The 21,733-nt window shown below is 44.8% G+C and overlaps 1 protein-coding gene across 2 annotated transcripts in view; it reads right to left on the reverse strand.

Annotated features, from left to right (window-relative positions):
- The window catches only part of CUNH1orf21 (chromosome unknown C1orf21 homolog), a 202,717-nt gene that overhangs the window by 8,393 nt on the left and 172,591 nt on the right, over positions 1 to 21,733 (reverse strand). For both annotated transcript variants that reach the window (XM_028775755.1, XM_028775754.1), the window contains 2 exons: positions 21,569 to 21,645; positions 14,124 to 14,184 (listed from right to left, as the gene is read on the reverse strand). In XM_028775755.1, the coding sequence (XP_028631588.1) occupies positions 14,124 to 14,184; positions 21,569 to 21,645 (138 nt within the window). The remainder of the gene's footprint in view (positions 1 to 14,123; positions 14,185 to 21,568; positions 21,646 to 21,733) is intronic.

Raw genomic sequence — 21,733 nt, forward strand, 5'->3', positions numbered from 1 at the left:
TTATCTTGCAGCATTTTTTTTCTAGACACGGAAAAAAGTATCTGTAAACAGGTACTAAGATACGCTCATGTACTGCCTACCACCAGACAGACAGCTCCAGAGTATCTCGTATTCTCGTACCCTCTGTGCCCCAGTCATTTGTTCACTTACACTGACTACTCTCTGTCATCACACTTCTCCAGCATTCACAGCCTGGCTACCTAAGTCCATATGACCTGGGTCTAATATGGCATCTTCCTGTCGGTCTGTCTCCAGAGGCTCCAAGGAGAACCTGTCTCTTCCCTCTTGGTGGCCCTACTTTACCTCAGCAGGGTGTACAGTAATTTTGGCTAAAATGGTGGCCTCCCTTACTTGAGAGGACAGGTGATGCTTTGTGCTCATCTGTCCTTTGGTGTCTACTGGAATCCTGTGAGCCTTCAGTCACATCACTCGTGAACACTCCATCTTGAAAGGAAGCTGGTGAGTGTTAGCAAACAAAATACTCTGCCATTTTGACTAGAGAAGGAAGCCGTCAGTGTATCTTAGAGCCCACTGTCCTCTTTAACAATTCAACAGGATCAACTGTAGCTACAGGATGAGCATAGGCCAGGCCGGCTTGTGGGCTTCTGTTGCTCTCACAGTATGGAAAGGAGGAAGGAGCCAGGCGGATGTACGGAGAAGGGGCTAGAAGTTGATACAAGAATCCCACTGTCCACAAACCATCATTTGTATCTATTTAAGCTATTCCAATGTGCAGCACATGTGGGAGCATTTCTACTTTGATTTCTTTGTCAGTCCTGGGGACTGAACCTGCAGTGTCATGCATGCTAGGCAACTGTTCTGCCCTGCCACACACTCAGGTCTGAATGACAGTTATCCTTCTGTAACAGCCTCTACCTGGCACCGTGAGGCTTTACTGCTATCTGAATAACAAGGAACATTTTGGTTAATGTGCTTGCCCCATCTGAATTCCTGGAGATAAATTCAAAGGGAATTTCCCTTCTCTGCCCAGCTGGCTCAGAACTTGTTCAGCACAGTCCTGAGGCAACGGCATATGCAAGTTTCTGTGGAATGTGGACATTCAGCCTTGAACCAGGAGCATGAGGGAGGGTAACCACACTGAGGGAGGCAGGATAACCACACTCATGGCTTCAGCACCTAGGAGCCACTAGCCAGAATGCAGAGGAAGCACAATGGGCCAGGGGGGTCTTACAACTCCCAGCAGGATTGTGGGCTGGAAGAAGACGCCCTCCCCAGGGCTGGAGATGTCACACGTCACCTCCAGCTCCATTTTCATTTACAGTCCAGTGACAGCTTACAACAACAGTTTTAAACACGGAAGAAATGCTGAAGAAACAAAAAATAATTAGCTGGCCTGTTAAAGTCTCCTCCCCCAGCTTATTTCATTAGAAAAATCAGTGGAGGCATTAATGGCTGTCTCTGTCTCTAATGAGCTTTATTCTAATTAGGCTCAGACGTTATCATTTCAGTCGGGGGGAAAAAGGCCTGGTTGGTGAGGAGCAGCAGAGCGTGACCGCCTCTGACTGCTGCTCGGACCACATTCAGGAAGATCCCAAGATAACAGAAGCGATGACAGTCCTGGGATACAGGGCTTTTCATTTTCAACACAGAACGTGTAGCCCCCTGCCCACCTCCCCCTCTCCTTCCCCTGGCACCAGATTCATTGTAGCCACACAACCATCCACCAGCAGCAAGAGCAGTGCAGAACCTTTTAAAGCTCCATTTCCCAAGCTTTGTCTGACTTTGGTACTTCCATCACTTCAGTGAAGCTCTTCACCACAAGACAGAGATGAGGAGGATACAGGATAAAGCACTTGGGATGCCGATACTCTCCAGGCCACACCAAACCCATGTCCCAGAGGAAAGACGGGCAAACTTCCTCTGGGAGGGCCAGCTAGTAGACATTTGAAGCTCTGTTCCATCTGGCCCCGGCTTCAGCTTAACAAGTGCAGCCAAGTTCCTATAAAACACTAGTTCTCAACCTGTAAACTGTAACCCCTCTGTAGGAGGTAGGGGGTTAAATGACCCTTTCACAGGGGTTGCCTAAGGCTATTGGAAAATACAGATATTTATATCATAACTTGTAACAGTGGCAAAATAACAGTTATGAAGTAGCAATGAAAATAATTTTATGGTTGTGTCACCACACTGTGAGGGTCGAAGCATTAGGAAGATTGAGAAGTATTGTCATCGGGCAGTGGTGGAACATGCCTTTAATCCCAGCACTTGGGAGGCAGAGGCAGGCAGATTTCTGAGTTTGAGAGTTCGAGGCTAGCCTGGTCTACAGAGTGAGATCCAGGACAGCCAGGGCTACACAGAGAAACCCTGTCTCGAAAAAACAAAAAAACAAAAGAGAGAGAGAGAGAGAGAGAGAGAGAGAGAGAGAGAGAGAGAGAGAGAGAGAGAGAGAGAGAGAGAGAAGTATTGTCATAAAATGTCCATAAGGCTGAGTATGGTATTGCCAACTATCCCAGCACTCAGGAGACAGAGGCAGGAAAATTATGAGTTTGAGGCAAGCCTGGGCTACATAGTGTGAGACTGTTTTAAAACACCATCAACCATGGTCATTTGGACATTTGGGAAAACAAGTCCCACCCCTTTGACTTGATTGATGCTAAGAGTCTTGGGACCATCAGCTTATTCATACGTTAGATCACAGATGCCTCTCCACTTCCCCAAAGGATGGTGACCGGCCTTACTAGTCCCAGTGCAGAAGTGGAGGACATTGCTTACCACTCTAACTGCCCCACAGACTAGGCCCACTGAAGACGGAGAGGGTGGTCAACTTTTAACATGATTGTTCTTCTTCCTCCCCACAGGGCTGTGACACTGCTTGCTGGATTAGGAGGGTCACCTTCCCGTCCTTCTTCTTGGCTCTCAGAACAGGAAGCACAAGGGACAACGACTGTAAGAACTGTGAGGTAGAACACGAGCTAGTCAAGCAGGACGTAGCAAGGCCTCTTGGATGTGTATTCTGGGTTTGGAGAACATTTCCACTCGGCTTCTTTCTTCCGGGGAATGGCTAAGGTGGGCAAACTTGCCCACATTCCAGAAAGGAAGATTAGCGGGGTCCACTGGGTTTCACTGTGTATCTGGAGTTGTCTGCTGGTCAGCCTGACCCAGTGTATGTCCCAAGAAAACATGTCGGGAGGATGGCAACCACGTGGGGTTCAGACACAATTTCAGAGGCCGAGGTGGCAGCATCAATTCTATGTGGAGACCGTTTGGCTCAATGGGTTATGAAATGCTGATTAAATTAAGAGTCGCCACACCTCTGACCAACTGGCCAACAAGCACAGCACTTCCTGGGGGCCAGGAAACTCAGTTTTATCTGTGGCTATGACCGACCGTGGGAGCCTTGGGAATAGGAGTTTCAAGTGAAGTCTAAAATAGGAATGTTTCAGGTGACCTAGTGCACGGCCCACAGACAGGATGTTAATGCTTCCTGGAGCTTTCCTTCTGGACAGCCGCACATGCTGGGTGCAGTGGAAGATGTGAGCATGCCCAGTGACCGCTATGTAATCTGCCTTTTTGCCACCTGACAGTTTGTTATAAACACATTCCTGTTTTCATGGACTTCTCCTGACTCCGAGAAAGTAAAGTTTCAGAGTAGTACAAAGAACTCTCTAGCTACCACTGAGACACGAGACTGCCTCATACTTTGTGACTCGTGTCTACCAACTCTCCCAACTAGGAAGTGAAATTACAATCGCTACAGGTTTGGTATTCATCCTTTCAGCTTTTCCAGTTCTGATGCTATAGCTTGAACTCAGACAAGGGTATGGACTCTACCACTGAGCCACATTCCCACCCCAAGCCTTTAGAGACTTTAACAGTCCTATCATATCAATAACATTATACTATGTCAAGTATATTATTCTTTTATGTGTGTCTGTACATTTAAATACATACCATAAAAATTACCTGACACTTATAAATATTTCAAATAGAATATACCATGCTAATGTGAATATATACACATGCATTTATCATATGCCTGTCAATATCTGGTATTTGACTGGTATCTGGTATCTATTTGCTAAATGTTAACTATAAAAATATAGTAGTTTTTACAACATACATTTTTTAAACAATTATTCTGTTCATTTAATATTATTTGAAAAATGGAACTGTGCCATCTATACGTCTAGCTCAGTTCTTTTAACTGCTGCATAACACTGCAATGTAGAAGATTTAATTTGTTCCTCTGCTGCTGAATGCTCAGTGGCTTCCAGCTTCTTACATTTTCATTTTTTGCTATTAACACAGATTGCTGTGGAAAATTTCATGAGTATATACCTACATTAGTAGACAGTTTTTAATAGTTTGAATTACATATAGTTCATATATATATATATAATATATATATATTTAATATATAATATATATATATAATATATATATAATATAATTTAACCACAAACCTTTTGATGTTTTAAAGTTACAAGTGTACTCCAAACTAGCTCTGGATCTGTACTGGGAATTACTCAACTCATTAAGAAGGTGGGTGCTGGGTCAGGATTTTCCCCGGGCTCCTTCTGTCTGCCGTCATTCACTGGGTACCCAGAGAGGACGCAGCTATGATTGCCAGCCCCAAACTTCCAAAAATCAAGATTGAAAATATGGGTGTAGAACATTTTAGTTCACCTCTTACAGAGAGGAGAACTTAAGACAAGGTTGTCCAGAAGAGGCAGAGTCCTCGAGGAACGAGCAGACTACACCTCCACGCAGTAGATTTCTCCAGGAATAACAAGAGGCCCCAGAATAAATACTTAAAGAATTATGCAAGCGCAACGTGCCTCCTGATTCTTCATGACTGACAGACACTGGGCAGCTCCATTCTTCGCTAAAGACGAAGATGAAGAGGGAAGACCCGGGTAGGGCATTCTCCACACATCCTTACAACTCAACAGTCATGCCTCTGGATTAGAAGTATCCAAAAGCAAGCCCTCTGTTCTAATAGTTTATCTTGTACCTCCCGTTGCTGGTCCAGAGACTGACTAACTGTGCTTAACTGAAGCTTATGAAAGGAGCCAGTGAGGCCAGCCTCACTATCTCTGTGATGCTGACAGTGCTTCTTTTCTTAACTATTTTTTGTCATCATTATTGTTACAAGCATTCTGGGGCTGATATTAATGTACAATTTTAAAAGTCTCATAAAAAAAAAGCAAGTTGTAAAAACTTACAGGAGTTTAAAGACGTCTCAAACAGGAAAAATCTAGATGAGGATTCAGCTGTACCCTGCCACCGACTGACTGACTCAGTGTGCAGGTTGTGCTACAGAACAGCAAGACGGCCAGGGTGCTGGGAAGTCATCCCATTCTAATATTCTGGATCTAAGGAGAGATGCCTGCCACAGGAAGGACTGGCTTAGGCAAGAGCCGAGTCAACTCTTCATTTTCAGCTTCTATCATAGACCTCTCAAATGCTCAGCGGTGCACAGAAAATCCACTGAACACAGGACATGTAGGCCAAGCCATAGCTCTGTGTCTATATTTTTCTTTAATTTCCCAAGTCAGCATCATCATCCGAATCTACTTGGTGTGGAAACTATGGATCAGAGAGTTTAAGTGATTAGCCTGAGTCATACAGCTGGAGCCAGCTCCTGGATCTGGCTCAGGTTTGAAGCTTTCCCTTGTACCGTGATCCCCCTCTGGGCCCAGTGGATGGAATTCCCTGGTAATGTACCTGCTGTGTGACCCCATGTTGCTCCAAACTGTGAAAAGCATCTCGTATCCAGGGCAGCAACGGGCATCTTCCCGACCACATCTCTCTGTCTTACAACGTTTGCCTGTTGAAGCCCAGTGGTCTCTGTATCGCTTACCTAACCACCATATCTTAAGCTACGTTCTAGGGAAACTAACACAAGTGAGACTAGAGATTTGCTCAATGCTTCCAATATTTTTTGACTTTTTAATTCCTAGGCAAGTGTGCTCTAACCACTGGGCTACATTTCTAGCCCCGTTTTTTTTTTTTTTTTTAACTTTTGATTTTGAGTCAGGGTCTCACTAAATTGCCCAAGATGGTGTTCACCTCATGCTATAGTACACACTGGCCTTGAAATTATGATTATGTTTGGCCTTCTGAAAAGCTGAGATTTTAGGTGTGTGCTACCACATTTAGTTAGGTATTTTAAAATAACAGTAGTCACCCAAGACTGACATTCTCTCCCAGAGCACTTGTAACGTTACAGCAATGCTCATGGATGCCAAATTCAAACAGCAGAAGGGCTGCCAGGAGGAAAGGAGAGGGAGGGAGGGGAGGGGAGGAGACCAGAGAGAGCAGAGGAGGGGGTGGGTAAAGGAAAATGGAGAACAGCATCAGAACGAGATCAGGACCTAAACTCCAGTGTCCTCTTGCTCCAAATGCTAGTTTGGGCCTCTTGCCTTGTCCAGTGGCGAGATGAAGCCATTCACTGTCGGCTTTACTGCGCTGAGCCCGCAGGGTTGTTGGCCATGCCTTCCTCACAGCCCCCATAGCTTCTCTTTCATTTCTCTCTCTTATTGCTTAAGGACCCGAATACTTCTGCTGATCCCTAACGAACCTGGCTGACAGAACCTCATGAATTCTCTGAAACTCAAGCTCTGCACAGGAAAGTGAGCAGATGCTTGAAGGTTTTTAGGCCCACCTATTCCGCTCGACTGTCCCCAGAAGTCCCCAGTCATGCCCCCTTGAACGCATTAATAATTCCTATGAGCCAGAGGGGAATGCTGGGATTCTTAAAGGTCAGACTGTGTTCACACTTCACTAGTAACCACTACACCAGGGTCACGATTACTAAGTCATCTGCACAAAGCTAGACGCAGGAATAGAAACAAACCAGGAGTGAGTCATATCCTCACTCTCTGTAATCGCAGCTTTCATTTGGCTATACAAGTCGGGGAGGGATGGGAAGGCAGGGGGTGAAGGGAGCACTGTGGCTGCAGTCTGATGACATACCCATCATGGAGGAAGACATTGCAGTGTGTGTGTGCACGTGTGCATGTGTAGGTCAGAGGTTGATGCCACTGTTTCAGCTAACCTGGCTGGCCAGAGATCCCCGCGATGCTCCTGTGTCCCCTCCCTCAGTGCTGGGTTACAGATGTGCATCACTGTGGCCAGCTTCTATCAGCTACTGAGGACTGAACCCGGTTCTTCATGCTTAAGCCAGCACTTCACCCTCTGGGCCGCATCTCCAGCCTAGCGGGAAACTGCGCTATGTAATGATCATGGCAGCCAAGCCTACTTCCAATTAACATACGCCATGACTTCTTTTGCAGGCCATGTGGCACTTTTTTTTAGGCTTGTACACAATAGTCCCATGTTTTCTCATTAGTCTCAGGCATGGAAGGAGCCTTTAAACACACTGCCCAAAAGTAAAGTGTGTCTCATAAGCTGCACGTGTCCAAACATTGTATTTGGTTCTCCAGCAACTCAGAGACTATCTGTCCTTAGGGAGTTATTTGCCCAGAGCTCAGCTGTGGGACTGTAAAATCCTGGGTGCTCGGCCATGCACCCAAAACCCAGAGACCTAGCATAAAGCCCTCGCTAGGTCACGAGACAAACAGGTCTCTGCCTCAAAATTTATGTATTACCTGAAGCCCAGCCCGCTTCTAATATATAAACAAACCCTTTCCGACATGTTTCGGGAAAGCTCCACACCACCCAAACCCGCTGTCTGTTAATAAATCAACGCATCTTAAATCTCCACATGTCTCGTGAATTCCGGATTCGTGTAAGTCAAGACTCCCGCGCGGACAGGTGGGAGAGGGACTCTAGCTAGCCTCGCGGCTGCCTGCGCTGGCTCGTGTCCAGTGTCCCCCCCAGCTGTGTGTCAGCTCGTGGGACAGGGGGATGAGAAGCCTTTCCGGTCGGCTCTGTCTAGCGGGACTGAACAACATGCCCTGGCCCGGGACCACCGCTCCCGCGCGCCGGCAGTGTACGACACTCAGCATCATACTTAGGACTGCATCAGGTAAATAGTGTGTTTCTTCTGGTGCCTGATGCAGTGCCCCTGGGCATGGGCCAGACTGACCCGATTTGATGTAATAGACAAAGGTCCTTGAAATAACCTCAAACATGTAGATTTGCCATATTATTTCTTACCAATCAGTATAGTTTAAAGCCCATGGAAGTCAGGCCCTTCATGGACCCTCATATTTTCTAAGTGTAAATAAATGGTCATCCCATGGGACGAGGTCTCTACATAAACAAACTCGCATCTTAAAACCAACTGATTTCCGGGTCATATCCTGCTTTTCTTTAGACATTTACTCAAACAGTATTGCCCTGAGGAATTTCAACAAGAAAGCCAATGTATGAAAATCACGTAAGAGTGGGGGATTTAGAAGGACACTTTTAGGCATAAGAATGAAGGGAATGGGGAAGGAAGGAGAAATGGGCTTCCTCGGGAGGACTTTCCATGGCTTTCTCCTGTACTAGTTACTTTTCTATGCTGTGATAAATTATATTCCATGATCAAACACAACCTAGGAAGTAAGGGGTTGATTCTGGCTCATGGTTCCAGAAGGGAAACACCCATCAAGGCAGGGACATATGGCAACAGCCAGGCGCAAGAAGTCAGATGATCACATTTTTATCCACACATGGGAAGCGGAGACACAGAACAGGGAGCAAAAGGAGGCTACAGATCCCCCAAAGCCTGTCCCAGTGACACACCTCCTCCAGCAAGGCTCCGCCTCTTAAAGGTTCCACAATCTCCCCCAAACAGTTCCACCCACTGTAGACAAAGGGTTCAAACACATGAGCCTACAGGGGACACTTTTCACTCAAACGACACTGTGTCCTAAAGTCAAAGATACACACATATCAGGGTCCTGTGTGCTTATGGGTCCAGCTGAGTTCTAAGATGCTGCACTCTGTAAGATCCATAGCAGTGAAACTGCAACAGCAGGAATTGGGGCACATGGACAGATTCCATGGAGTCTGTGTATTTGATAGGATACATATTTTAATGGGGACAGCCTTTATAAAGGTTTTTTTTGCTTGTTTTATTAACTTTCACATAATATATTTTGATGCTTTTTTTCCTTCCCCAATTCCTCCCAGGTCCTCCTCACCACCCGATATACTCACCTTAATGACCTAAAACAAAGCAAAGTTGGGCACAGTAGTGCACACCTGTATCCCCAGCTTTCAGGAAGCTGAGGCAGGAGAATTGCTGTGAGTTCGATGCTACCCTGGACCACACAGTAAGTTCTAGACCGGCCTGGACTACAGCATGAATTCCTATCCCAAGAACCAAAGCACACCTAATCCTAAATGAGTCTGAGGTGCCCTTTAGTCCAGTTTATTAATCACCTAAGGGACGAACAAAGGGAAGCAGAACAGACCGTAAGCTCCTTTAAGTCCATTGTCTTCACTTAGCTCCAACAGTAGGGTGGGACCAGAACCTTCTCTGAGCTGGCCTAGTGAAATGGTACCTGGAGTCTCCAAAACTCTCCCAAACGAGGAGAATGTTTTAAGGCCTCAGTATCTGACTTATGGAGCAAAACCTGTGTTTAGTACAGGGAGTAACAGGGGTCTAACAGAATGGAGGAGTCCACCGTCAGCAAAAGAGGTCCATGGTAAACTCACACTGTCCCTCCCTCCCTCCCTCCCTCTCCCCCCCTCCCTCCCTCCCTCCGTCCCTCCCCTCTCTTTGTGGGTGCGCGCACGTGCTGTGGGTATATGCTTGTTTTTGTATATACGTGTGTGAGTGGGCTTACTTGTGTGTGACCATGTAGAAGCCAGAGGTTCTTGCTCACTGTCTCATTTTGAGATGGGTCTCACTGGTCCCAGAGCTCACTGCTTCATTTAGACTGGCTGACTACTCAGCTCCTACAGTCTGCTCCTTTTGGAGCTGTTGATTGTAGGTGTGTACTGCCATGTTTGGCTTTTTATTTGGGGACCTGGAATCTGAACTCAGGTCCTCATGCTTATGCAGCAAGAACCTGACCACTGGACCATCCGCCCTGCCCCGAGAAACTCACTTTAAAATGAACTCATGGGATAGAGAGGGTAATGTCTGTGTGTGTAATGTCATAAGGAAACCATTATTCTGAAGACTAATTATAAAAATAATTGTAAAAGAATTGAAGATAAACCTCTAAATCAGCCTCTCAATGCTTGGGAGTTGGGATGTTATATAGAGATATAAAGTAAATGAAGCCAAGGGTTAAGGTCATAGAGGCACGGGACCTCAAAGCTGAAGCCTGCAGACGCTGAATCAGCGTGTTAAGTGTACTGGAAAGGGGACACTAGTAAGTTCTTAGAAGACCATGCTCCTAACTGTGTATGAAAGTCAGCTGTAGTCCCGCTGAGCCACCCCAGGTGAGAGCAGACTGGATACACACAGTGAGTTTTCCTATACAGACAAACTAGCAGGCCTCAGTCTGGCACCCTAGTGTGCTTTTACACCTGTTTTGAGGAGTGAGAGTTTTTATTACGTATCCAGAGAGGAGGACAGAGAGGTCAATTTCAACCCACGCCCTACACAATCTAGGAAATGCAACTGATGAGTCAAGGGAAGCCAGGCTTTACTCACAGGGCTGGCTTTGTAAAATTTAGGGAGAGAAAAGGAAGAGACAAACTTTCACCAGCTCAAAACTTTTCAGCATGATACTTAGCGCAAAGCTCCAGGTGAAAATGGATTGAAGAAAGTCTAAAAAGATATCCAAAGATGACTTGAACTGTGTTTATAGTTGTCTTCATGCTTGTATTGATCAAAGAAATACTTACCAGTACTTTAAAAGCCCAGGAAAATTACATGGAAGAACTCGAGTTAAGTTTTGGTTATAAATGATAGCTAGGATCTCACAGAGGCAAACACATGCACTTAGAGGGGTGTTTTGAGTTCTGGATGTGTAATGTTTCAATAGTTCTTAGAACAGCACATGCAAAAAGATGAATTCTAGAGGAGAGAGGAGGACCAGAAAGACATGGTCCACAGGGCAGGGCATCATCTGGAGAAACCAAGGGAGTTCATAGCGGATGGAGTAACGGCTTTCTCTTACGTTACATATGTTTGGGCTTGGGGCACAGCACAGAAGCAGAACACTTGCCCAGCAGGCACCATGTATGAGGCTCTGGGTTTGGTTATCAGTACCAAAGCAAAAGAAGAACAACAAAGAAAAGTATTGAAATCCTCCTTGTCTAGGGAAGGCTCTACCTAGCGCTCGGTCAAGTCAAAAAGCGGTGTTTCTGTTGTGCCACAGGAGTCATGTTCTCTCCTTGGTGCTTCAGACGGAAGCAATGAGTAAAGGAGACAGAGTTTCAGCCACGGGAATTTGCTGAGAAGGGACGAGATCATCTTAATGCCTTGCCAGAGATCATGAATGTTTAAAAAACTTAAAAATCCAGGTTTCAGTTTCTCCAGTCTACCCTGAACTACTAGGCAAAATATTTTAATTGCAAAACAAAAACAAAAACAAAAACCACGTAGTAGTGGAGGAAGCCAAATAAACAGAAAAAGAAAAGATCTTTATCATAGTGGGAACAAAATATTTCCCTTTTGGCTTCTCTTCACTAAACAAAATGATGTCAGCATGCTGAACATCTCTGGAACCAGTATGTGAGGTTTGGTAATTGATCTGAAATGAAGTTTCCAATGTCAAGGCAGACACAGACCAGTATTTTACTGAAAACAAAGAAACACACTTATACTATTTCCCGCCGGGCAGGGGCCTCTGTGGAGCACCGCTAAGCTCTTTCTCCATCTCTAGCTCCACACTGGTGGCAGCTGCTGCTTCTTCCACGAGAAGGAGACTATGAGCTTACACTTTCCTAGGTCCACTTTTGAAACCGGGTCTACTCTGAAATAGTTCCAAATCCAAGAGCATCTCTATCTTTCATTAAACAGTGTAACTATAAGGCAGGATTTTCAGGGAGAGATGTCCAGATGAAATGGTCACAAAAAGTAAAAGCCACATATTCTCTCTCGTGTGAGTATCCTTATTTCAAATATAGAAAGAGGAAATAGTAAAATATAGGAGAAATGAGGTAGAGAGGGAGATATTGGAGGAAGAATGGCTCAAGCAGGTAGTGGAGGGGAGGGGAAAGAAGGGGTCAGGAGAAGGCTTAACCAAAAAGATGTCTGCATGGTCCTGTAATGCAAGTGAAAAACCTAAGAGGAGACATATGTGTTATGAGTGAACAGGGGAGAATCTTGGAAGCTAAAGGTCTGAGTGGGCATGAGTGTGTGGGTGTGTAAAGGAGATGTAGGGGTGTGTTAACTATAATATGCATTACAGTTATGAAGAAGCCTTAGGAAACTCCACCAGTATGTAAACTAAAATATTTTTTAAGGAGTCTGCACAGAAGTACCCCACGTTAGCAAATAATGTTGCTCTCCAAAGACACCAGTTTTTAAGTGAAAAATTCAATGCCAGGCATGGGTTATCTCCATACAAGTCACTCCTCAGAGAACACCCAGAGGCACCCAAAATAATACAGGCTCTAACCATTGCTCTTGCTTGACCACCATAAGTAGATGGTAACATCCTACTGCTGGAGACATCACACTGCGGATGCAGGACACAGAGAAACCAGTCTTGAGCCAATCAGAAGTCTCCCCACTAGCTGGCTTTCACAGAGGTGAAGGCTCTACACAGGCTGCTGGAGCGTGAAGATATCAATGGTTTTGCCCATCACTGGGCTCTGCCTGCTACAATACTGATCTTCCAGGCAACCTGCACCCACAGCTCAACAGTAGCAGTCAACGGGGTAACCAACTACTCTTTTGATTGGATTTGAGGTCTGCTCCCTGGAAGGAAATTCATGCGTGATATTGCAAACATGGCCAGAAACCCACGGCCAGGGAAGTCACAGAGGAAAATCTATTGACATTTTTCTAAATGGTCATGTTGCCAAACTGCCTCCTATATATGTTTATCTCCATAGAAATGTGCTGCTTCCAACCTAGCTTGGAGAAGCTCTGACTGCAGTGGGCAGGAGTTAACGCAGAGAGGTATTAAGAGGCTAAGAGTTAGAGACTATGAGTGCTTAGCCACAGATGGGACATCTGCCTAGAGGAGGGTAGTAGCAGATACAAGATGTTTATAAGTAATTCAGAGAAATGGCTGGCAGAAGATTTAGAACACGGAATTAAAAGTATCGTTATCCTACCTTGCAGTGAGTGTATTCATCCTGAAGGAATATAGTTTATTTGCCTTCTTACCTTATATTTTGTTATACGTAGAAGGCATACATTTAAAACAGCTACAGGTAACATAGGTATACATGTCAGAAGTATAGTCCTTTACTACCAAGCACCGGGTTCCATTACTGCATGTGCTGTCCTTCCATGCAGTTGGTAGTGGGGGATGGTTTTTACAGAGGCATCCCCACAAACTTGCAAGCAGTGCTGTGGTGTAACAGCACAGCTCCGACTCACAGTACCGGGTGTGAGAAGTTTCCAGCTCTGTCATCTTAGGTGATCACTCTCGTGGATGCACACTGACTGGACAATCGTTAGACCATGTGTGAATATGCACACATACTTACACGTGTACAATAAAGCTTAATGTATGAATCTGGCACAGTAAGAGGTTAATGACAATGAATAATAGTTATGACAGCTGTTATGAGTTGCGTAAGAGTTACGAATTATTAGTTGACTTCTTCACTAGTGTTTCTGGACCTCACTTGACTGAAACTGTAGAGAGTGAAGCTGTAGCTTAAGAGGACCATTGTATTAGATAGGCAACTGTGGGAAAGTTACTCAAGCATTGGGAGTCTCGGTAAAATGCAGACAATAGCCCTCTGTGTCACCTGTAATAGCTGTGTGCTCTGGAGGCAAAAAGGTCACTGCCTAGAGGAGGGTAGTAACAGATACAAGATGTTTGTAAGGAATTCAGAGAAGTGGCTGGCACACGGAGGTCCTGATGAATTCTTTCAGGCTGTAGCACCCCTTGCAGTATGAGGTTTGAGATTTTCAATGGCCTCTACCTGATTTGCTCTACTAGGATGAGCTAGAGAAGCCTACAGCCCCAGGGGGCTCTATCCCATCATTCCCGTATGTACTCTTTTGAGTTTTGGTCCAATCCTTTGCCAGAAGATTTAGAACACGGAATTAAAAGTATCGTTATCCTACCTTGCAGTGAGTGTATTCATCCTGAAGGAATATAGTTTATTTGCCTTCTTACCTTTTCAATTTTTTCATCCAGCATTCTGAAGAATTCTTGTTGGCTTTCAGAGATATGCATGCTGGAAAACAAAAGTAGAACAGGCACTTATTCCAATGCTTTCTTATTTCACACCCTCTGAAGTACACAAGGGTGGACCCTGAAACTCTGGGGCACACGGCACCTTACAGCAGGTGTTCCCAGTAAAATACTCGAAAGCTTCTTTAGAATAGATGTCAAGGCACTGATGTCGCAAACATGTTTCCTACATCTACGAGTGCTTATGACGTAAGGAATACAACTTCCACTCAATGTGCAGTAGTTATTTATACTGATATTACCAGGCAGGGCTTCCCGTTTTTTTTTTTTTTCTTTTTCTGTAAAAACACATTTGGGATTCTAAAAGAAAAAAGTCAGGACATGCAACATGTGGCATTTTCAGCCCTGTATGTGAAATGCAGATCTTACAGAGGTTACAGCACCAGCATGTCAGCTATGACTACAAGCTAGAGATGCAAGGGCAGGGGACAGAAAGGCAGCCTGACATTGCCCCTAACTAGTTTCTGCACCTTTAAGTCACCAAAATTCCACTGGAGCATGAGGTAAGGTAAGCAGAGCCTTTGAGTAGCCCTAAGCCCATGCGCTTGCTTGCTCTGTTCTACTTTAGTTAGATGGCTGGTGTTGTCATGGGAACAGCACAGAAAGAGAACAGGGATCATGGATGGGAAAGGTGTGGCACATGGGACCACGAGGTGCTAAGGAGGTCCTTCCAGCCTGTCAATATTCCGTGGAGGTGAAGGGCACTGGGTGAGAGACACACACTACATTGGTTGCAGTATCTGGGGATGAGGGTGGAGGGCAGGCCTAGGATGGATTCTTCGCTTTAGGCGAAGTGTACGGAGAAGCATGGGATTTTCCATTAGAATAACATAACACCTCACACCTTAGAGCCAAAGGGGGAGATAAGTGTCCTGAAGCCCAGCAGCTTTCCACAAACAAGACTCCCATGAGAAGCTCTCCTCTAGGTGTAAGGCCAAGACTTAAAATCTGTGAGCACCTGACATCAGCTGTGCTATAGAAGGCAAAAACAACGTAAAACCAGCTACACCGCTAATCAGTTCACAGTTTACAAAGCACTTTCACACCCAGTGTGTCATTTCCACAACCTTTACGAAATCGCTCAAACAAAGGTAAGGTTCTACTTGGGAACTGGGCCGTCTTTCGTAGCAGGTTTAAAAGGCAGGGCAAAAATATGGGTCGATGAGAACAGTAAACAGCCTTCTCTGCAGAATCCTGAGCAGAAAAGCCAGTGAGTTTTCCCAGCTTGCTCACAACTTTACCCTCTTAAACGTCAGGACATTCTGTTTGTATGAGCTACTCTGGAGGCAAACCTGGCCAACTGTACACGCTAAGGGTTCACTATAAGCGTGTTCCCTTGCTGACTAGTAGTGTGTTCCCTTGTTGACTAAAGGCCATGCTGGCAGTCTTAAATCATCACACTTTCCTGTGATACTGTGATCCCCAGGGCCACCAGCATGGACAGGGCTGGTTGGCTGTCAGCCAATCACCTGCAGCCTCAGCACTTTAGTTCTGTGCCTGATCCTGAGACTGTTCTCTATCTGTCTCTTGTGAGAGGGCATGATCCTTCTGTCAGCTTCCTTCCCGGAAGCTACTTTATGCCAGGCTTTGGAACAGCACAGCCTAGCTTTTCAGATGTCTCTGCAGTGAAGGCAAGACTCCCAGGCTTCCCGAGGGCACAGAACATGAACCTTCAGGCACCCATGTATGCCGCATGGGCATACTTTGGTTTTTGTCCTTGGCTAGGCTCTTAGCAGTTGTAGGTCCCAGGGAGCAAAGACATTAAAACAGGTGTCTATCTTCATATAGATAACAGAAGAGACACATGTCTGTGTAGAGGAATGTCCTAGAGACTCCATGAAAATGGTGTTTTTAGGTTTTGGTGTTTATGGTGCAAACTTTGTCTTCCTTCCTTCCTTCCTTTCCTTCCTTCCTTTTTTAAAAGTATTTATTTAATATATATGAGTACACTGTAGCTGTCTTCACGCACACCAGAAGAGGGCATCAGATCCCATTACAGATGGTTGTGAGCCACCATGTAGTTGCTGGGAATTGAACTCGGGACCTCTGGAAGAGCAGTCAGTGCTCTTAACTGCTGAGCCATCTCTCCAGTCCCGTGGTTGTATTTCTTAACAATGTAACAGCATTAAGGCAATAAATAGCTGTTAATTAGCTGATGGAGTGCTATTTAAACTCACGTGACTCTTGACCCCTCGCAGAGGCGGTGTGGCTGGTCACACGGGTAAGGCAGGTGCCTGACCGCAGACTCCTCTTCATACCTAAGCAGGCTTTCTGCTAACCAGCAACAGCTGCTGCCAACTCCATTCACATCTTTATTTATTGATTACAACACAAAACCAGCAACGTCTGGTGAGCAGTCTGTTCCTGTGCACGGAGGGCGAAAGGGGAATATCTTAACTCTGCAAGTGTGCCCACCATCACTGTGGTCACAGGGAACTTATTATGGGTTTTGTATCAAGAACTTGAGGCTGAAGGTGAAGGCCGCTGACCTAAGGATGTGTGTGGAGACACAAGCACAAAAACCTCAGTGCTTTTAGTTTGTCCACTGACAGAAGTGCTGCCTCTGCCTTTACATACCAGGCAGATTCACTCTTGAAATACGTTATGCTTCCTGTAGTTGGTGGAACTGAGTGAACAGAAAGGGGGCTTGTTATTGTCAAAATCTCATGCAGGACACAAGCTCTTTCAGACACATGCTTCTGCCAGAGGGCTGTAGCACATTTTGCCAGAGGAACAAATGTTCCCTTGAAGGTCCTAGTTACCTGTCCATCACTCACTTTTAGCGAGGTAGACAGAAGAAGGCATACTCTGTTTTCCATGGGTTCATTCCAGAGAGAATTCTTCAGAGATTTTTTTAGAGAACAAAATCTCATAGAAATTTTACCCTGATGAGACAGGCTGCATGGATACACATGGACTCTCCCCTTACCATGTGGAGATCCTACCAACACAGCAGCGTGATTTACCTGATTTTAGAGTACAAACTGCCCTGTGAGGATCAGTCCCTGGGTACCACTCTATTCTAAGCATCTTGTTTTCCTGAGGCACAACTGGATGGCTGTGAGCTGGGTAGAGAGGCAAAAGCCGCTGATTTTCATATCCTTCCTCTCTACATACTGGGAAGGGGCTGCTGCACTGCACACAAGTTTATATAGCATGAATATGTGGGGATAATATTCACCAGACCCACATTTTATAAAAGGCTATATACTGGTATCTGCATTAACTAACAAATCTCAGCGAATGCCCCAAGCCCTGCAAAAGTTCTGTAAAATCACCTTGTACCCTCAGAGGCTTTTCTTTCTGTTGCTTCTCAGCTAGGTGGGACTGCAGAATCCTAAAGCAAAGCAATCCAATGAAGGAATGATGGCAAAATGGGCTCCAGAGCTAAAGGCATTCGGCTTTCATTTCTAGTGACATATACAGTTTCCAAACAAGGAAAACTTCAGCCACAAAATGTAAAGCTATAATATGGTTTGAATCTGATAATGACCTCCTAAAGGCTATGCCTTGAAGGCTTAGGATTCAGTGCAGTTAAGCTCAGAGAAGAGGGTCTTTGGGGGTGGGGCACTGGACCATTAAGCTCATCACTGACAAGAGTTACAGTTTAATGGGTTACTGACAGGTTGTGGACTCCTCAAAATGAGGAGGCTTTGGCTGGAGGCCAGTGGGGGAAGCTCGTGAAGGAGGCACTTTGTCTCTGTCTCTGTCTCCTGCCTCGAGCTTCCCGGCTGCCTCGGGGTAAGCAGTTTTGTTGTACCACATGCTCCTGGCCGGGATGGTTTTGCTTCATCAGAGGCCAAGGAACAACAGAGCAGTAGACTATGAAGCAAACGAAGCTTCCTTTCTTCAGGTGTCTCCTCTTAGGGATTTTGTCTCAGTGATGGAAATCAGATTTACACAGGAGATGTCCCTGTTGCTGTGGTGGTTTTTTGTTTGTTTGTTCTAATTCTAATCCTTCTGACACACTCCCAGTGGTGGTTCATACATAGCTTCTTTTATTTACTGAATTACTTTGTTTGAAAACCAACCAATCAACCGAAAAACCCAATATAAGTACCCATGAAACTCAAACTAATGATGAGACCCTTGATTACAAACTATAGCTGACTCGGGCTTTGCTCCCGGCTGTGTGTCCCTCTGCCAGAGAAACCCTCTCTTGCCTTTTACCTGGCAGTGTCTCTGAATGTGCTAAAAAGCCAATTATTCACTTGGGTTGTATTTTTAAAATTTATAGAGTGCTCCATGTAATGTAGGATTAATATCCAGTTGCCATGGGTCATGCAGCACTGCGCATTGCTGCAGGGCTCTTGGCTAAACTGCAGCCCCATCTTTCCTTGGGTAAACATCTTGTATTCCATGTATGCAGTCCCATTTAAGGGCATTTGTCCTTTTATCCCTCATTCTTTCATTCTCAAGGCATTCCAAACACACAAGATTGCACTTGCAACTTAAAACACACACACACACACACACACCCTCACCCTATACGTGCATGCTGATGTGTAGAAAATGTGATTTTTCAAGAAAGCATATGAGTCCATTTAATATACATGTCTGAAAGCTGTAGTCTGGTTTCCCTCTACAAATCAAGGAGTTTCCAGGTATCAACACTGACAGTGTTCTCTCTAGCAGGATGGAAGTCTCTCTCTCTAGCAGGATGGAGCAGTCTCTCTCTCTAGCAGGATGGAGCAGTCTCTCTCTCTAGCAGGACGGAGCAGTGCTCATCCATGCAGCTATCTCCTAGAGCTCAGATCTAAGGGACACTTCCCTAAAAACCAGCCCACTCCAGGTGTGTGCATGGAAAGTGATTGGCTGTGTTACCAGGAGTCTTGTGGTCTCCAAAGACAGACCAAGTGCACAACAGTGACTATCATCAGAGAGGCTGCCTGGGCATGGCCTGGTGACAAGTAGCATGGCCCTGAGTGGGAGGCAATCAGCTGTGCCATTACTCTAACACAGCAAATCCTAAGTACATTTACACTGTTCATTTTTCATTAAAGTATGCATCAAATCTCTTAGTCCTTCCCCAACCTGCTAAAGAAACTTGGCCAAATTTCCATATGGGCCAAGCCCTAGACACCCACAGACACTGGGCTGTATTAGTCAGGGTTCTCTAAAAGAACAGAACTTAGAGACTGAATGTCTGTGTGGGTATGTATGTGCATGTATATATGTGTACATATATATGTATACATATACATACATACATACATACATACATACATACATACATACATGAAAGAAGAGGAATCCTTAGAATGGCTTACAGGCTGTGGTCCAGCTAATTCAACAATGGTTGCCTATGAACGGAAAGTTCAAGAACCCAGTAGTTGTTCAGTCCAAGAGGGTAAGATCTCAGCTGGTTTTCAGTATACGCTGAAATCCTGAAGAGTAGGTTCTAACGCCAGCGAAGGAATGGCCTTAGAGGGTGAGGGCAAGCAGACAGAGAGCCACAGCTTCCTTCTACTACGTCCTTTATACAGGCGTCCAGAAGACGAGGCCCGGATTAGAGGGAGATCTTGCCACATCAAAAGATCTGAATTAAAAGTTTATCTTCCCACCTCCAGGATCTGGATTAGAAGTGGATCCTCTCACTTCAATGATTTAAGGAAAAGGAAACCCCTCACAGGTGTGCCCTGCCATTTAGGTTTTAGCTAATTCCAGACGTAGCCAAGCTGACGACCAAGGACAGCCACCACACAAAGCAGGTTGCTTTAATCTCAGGTTTTCAAGGAAGGCCCAACAATGACATGTCTCTTCTGCTATGGTCTTGATATAACAGTCAGAACGTGGAGGAGGTGACTGCTAAACGTACTTGCATTCCTGGGAATTAACCTGGCCTTAAGTGGATACTACAGTGACGATTAACAGCCTCTCAAGAGACACAACAATAGTCTCATGGGACAATGATTTTATCACCAACATGGAATGAGTCCTAGAACAAACTAGAAAATGTTTCAAAATTTATTTATTTTTTTTTTAGTGAATAATTTTATAAAGTTCTTTTAAGACAGCTTTGTAGTTTGGTTTGCCTGGAACTCTGAGCAGACTGGCCAGGAACATGTGGCAATCCTCCTGCCTCTGTTCCTAAGTGCAAGGATTGCAGTCATGTATGACCATGGCCAGGACATTGATTTTAGTAAAATGAGAGTGTTCATATGTCGGTAAGCCATAATATCTTCAAGTACCCATGTCACCGAGGACATGTACAACTTAACTTTTCAAGTTAAAGACCTCTTAAAATTACATATTATTAGCAACAATCATGTAATTAACACCCAGATTAGAAGAGAGCCTCTGGCTCAACTGTGTCTCTCCAGTCAGGAGTCAGCATTTCGACTCAATGCTTTATTACTTGGCTTTTGGTTGTTGTTGTTGTTACTTTGCTTTATACTTGTAGGCAAAATATTGCTTATTTATGTCTTTGAGTTTGAAGGATCAACCTGCTACTTACCGTTCTGAGCGTGCCCCGCCCTGATGTGTGTAACACGTACGTACCCACTCCATTCATTTTCACAGACATCTCGGAACTGTTACCCATTACATTACTGATGGACACTGGTTTTTCTTCTAAAAGCTCATCTAAACTGCTGCTATGAACATTCCAAAACATCTCCTAGCACTAATGTGAAATGTTCCTCAAGGGCATAAAACCTGCCACTGGTGGTGCTGGAGGGTGAAGTTTGCCCAGCTTCAACTTTACTAGCTAAGAAACCGGCTTCCCCCAAGTTGCGATGCAGTGTAACCCACAGCAGGGGTTGAGAGCATCAGTTATTCATATTCTAGCTAACTTTTATATTGTCAGACTTACAAGTTTTTGAGAATCTAATGGAATAAAACAACATGCTTTTTGAATAGACTGGCCACTCGGGCTTCCTCTTCAGTCAAATGTGTGTTCATGTGTTAGCCTATTCTCTGGGTTTTGCAATTTTATTTGTAGAATTATTTTCTATATTCTGGAAAATCTACAGTGTCATTTGTATGTCACCCTCTGCTTTGTGACCCCTACAGTATATTCTGATGAAGACACGTTCATAAGCTTAATGCAGCCATTAATTAGTAAATTTCCATAAGATTTGCATATATTTTATATCTTAATTAACTGCGCCTCCCCACCCCCACCAACATGAGAGCTACAAAGCTATCCCTCTTTTTTATTTACTTCACTAACTGGCCTGAAACTGTCAGCTTTGATACGCACTGAGGATGCTCTGAGACTATGTTTTTTTATTGATTTTTGTTGTTGTTTGTTTGTTTTTCTTTTACTGTCTCAATTCCTAAAGCTTTATAATAAACGTTGATTACCTGGGAGGCAAAAATGGAGTTTTAAAGACAATACGAGGAAAACAGAAAGGAGAACTTACTTTGCTCTGGGTTGATGGACTAATCCAGGGATTTCTTTATTAGTTTTAAGCCTGGTGTTCGAGCTGGCACTTTTTTCCTGAAACGCAAGCACAAGCATAAGAGTCAAGATGAGAATGTGCGGTCATACGATAGCAGGCATTTTCCGTCACCAACTCTCTGAGCTA

Source organism: Grammomys surdaster, unplaced genomic scaffold (assembly GCF_004785775.1).
Source record: "Grammomys surdaster isolate TR1022 unplaced genomic scaffold, NIH_TR_1.0 259, whole genome shotgun sequence".
NCBI lineage: Eukaryota > Metazoa > Chordata > Mammalia > Rodentia > Muridae > Grammomys > Grammomys surdaster.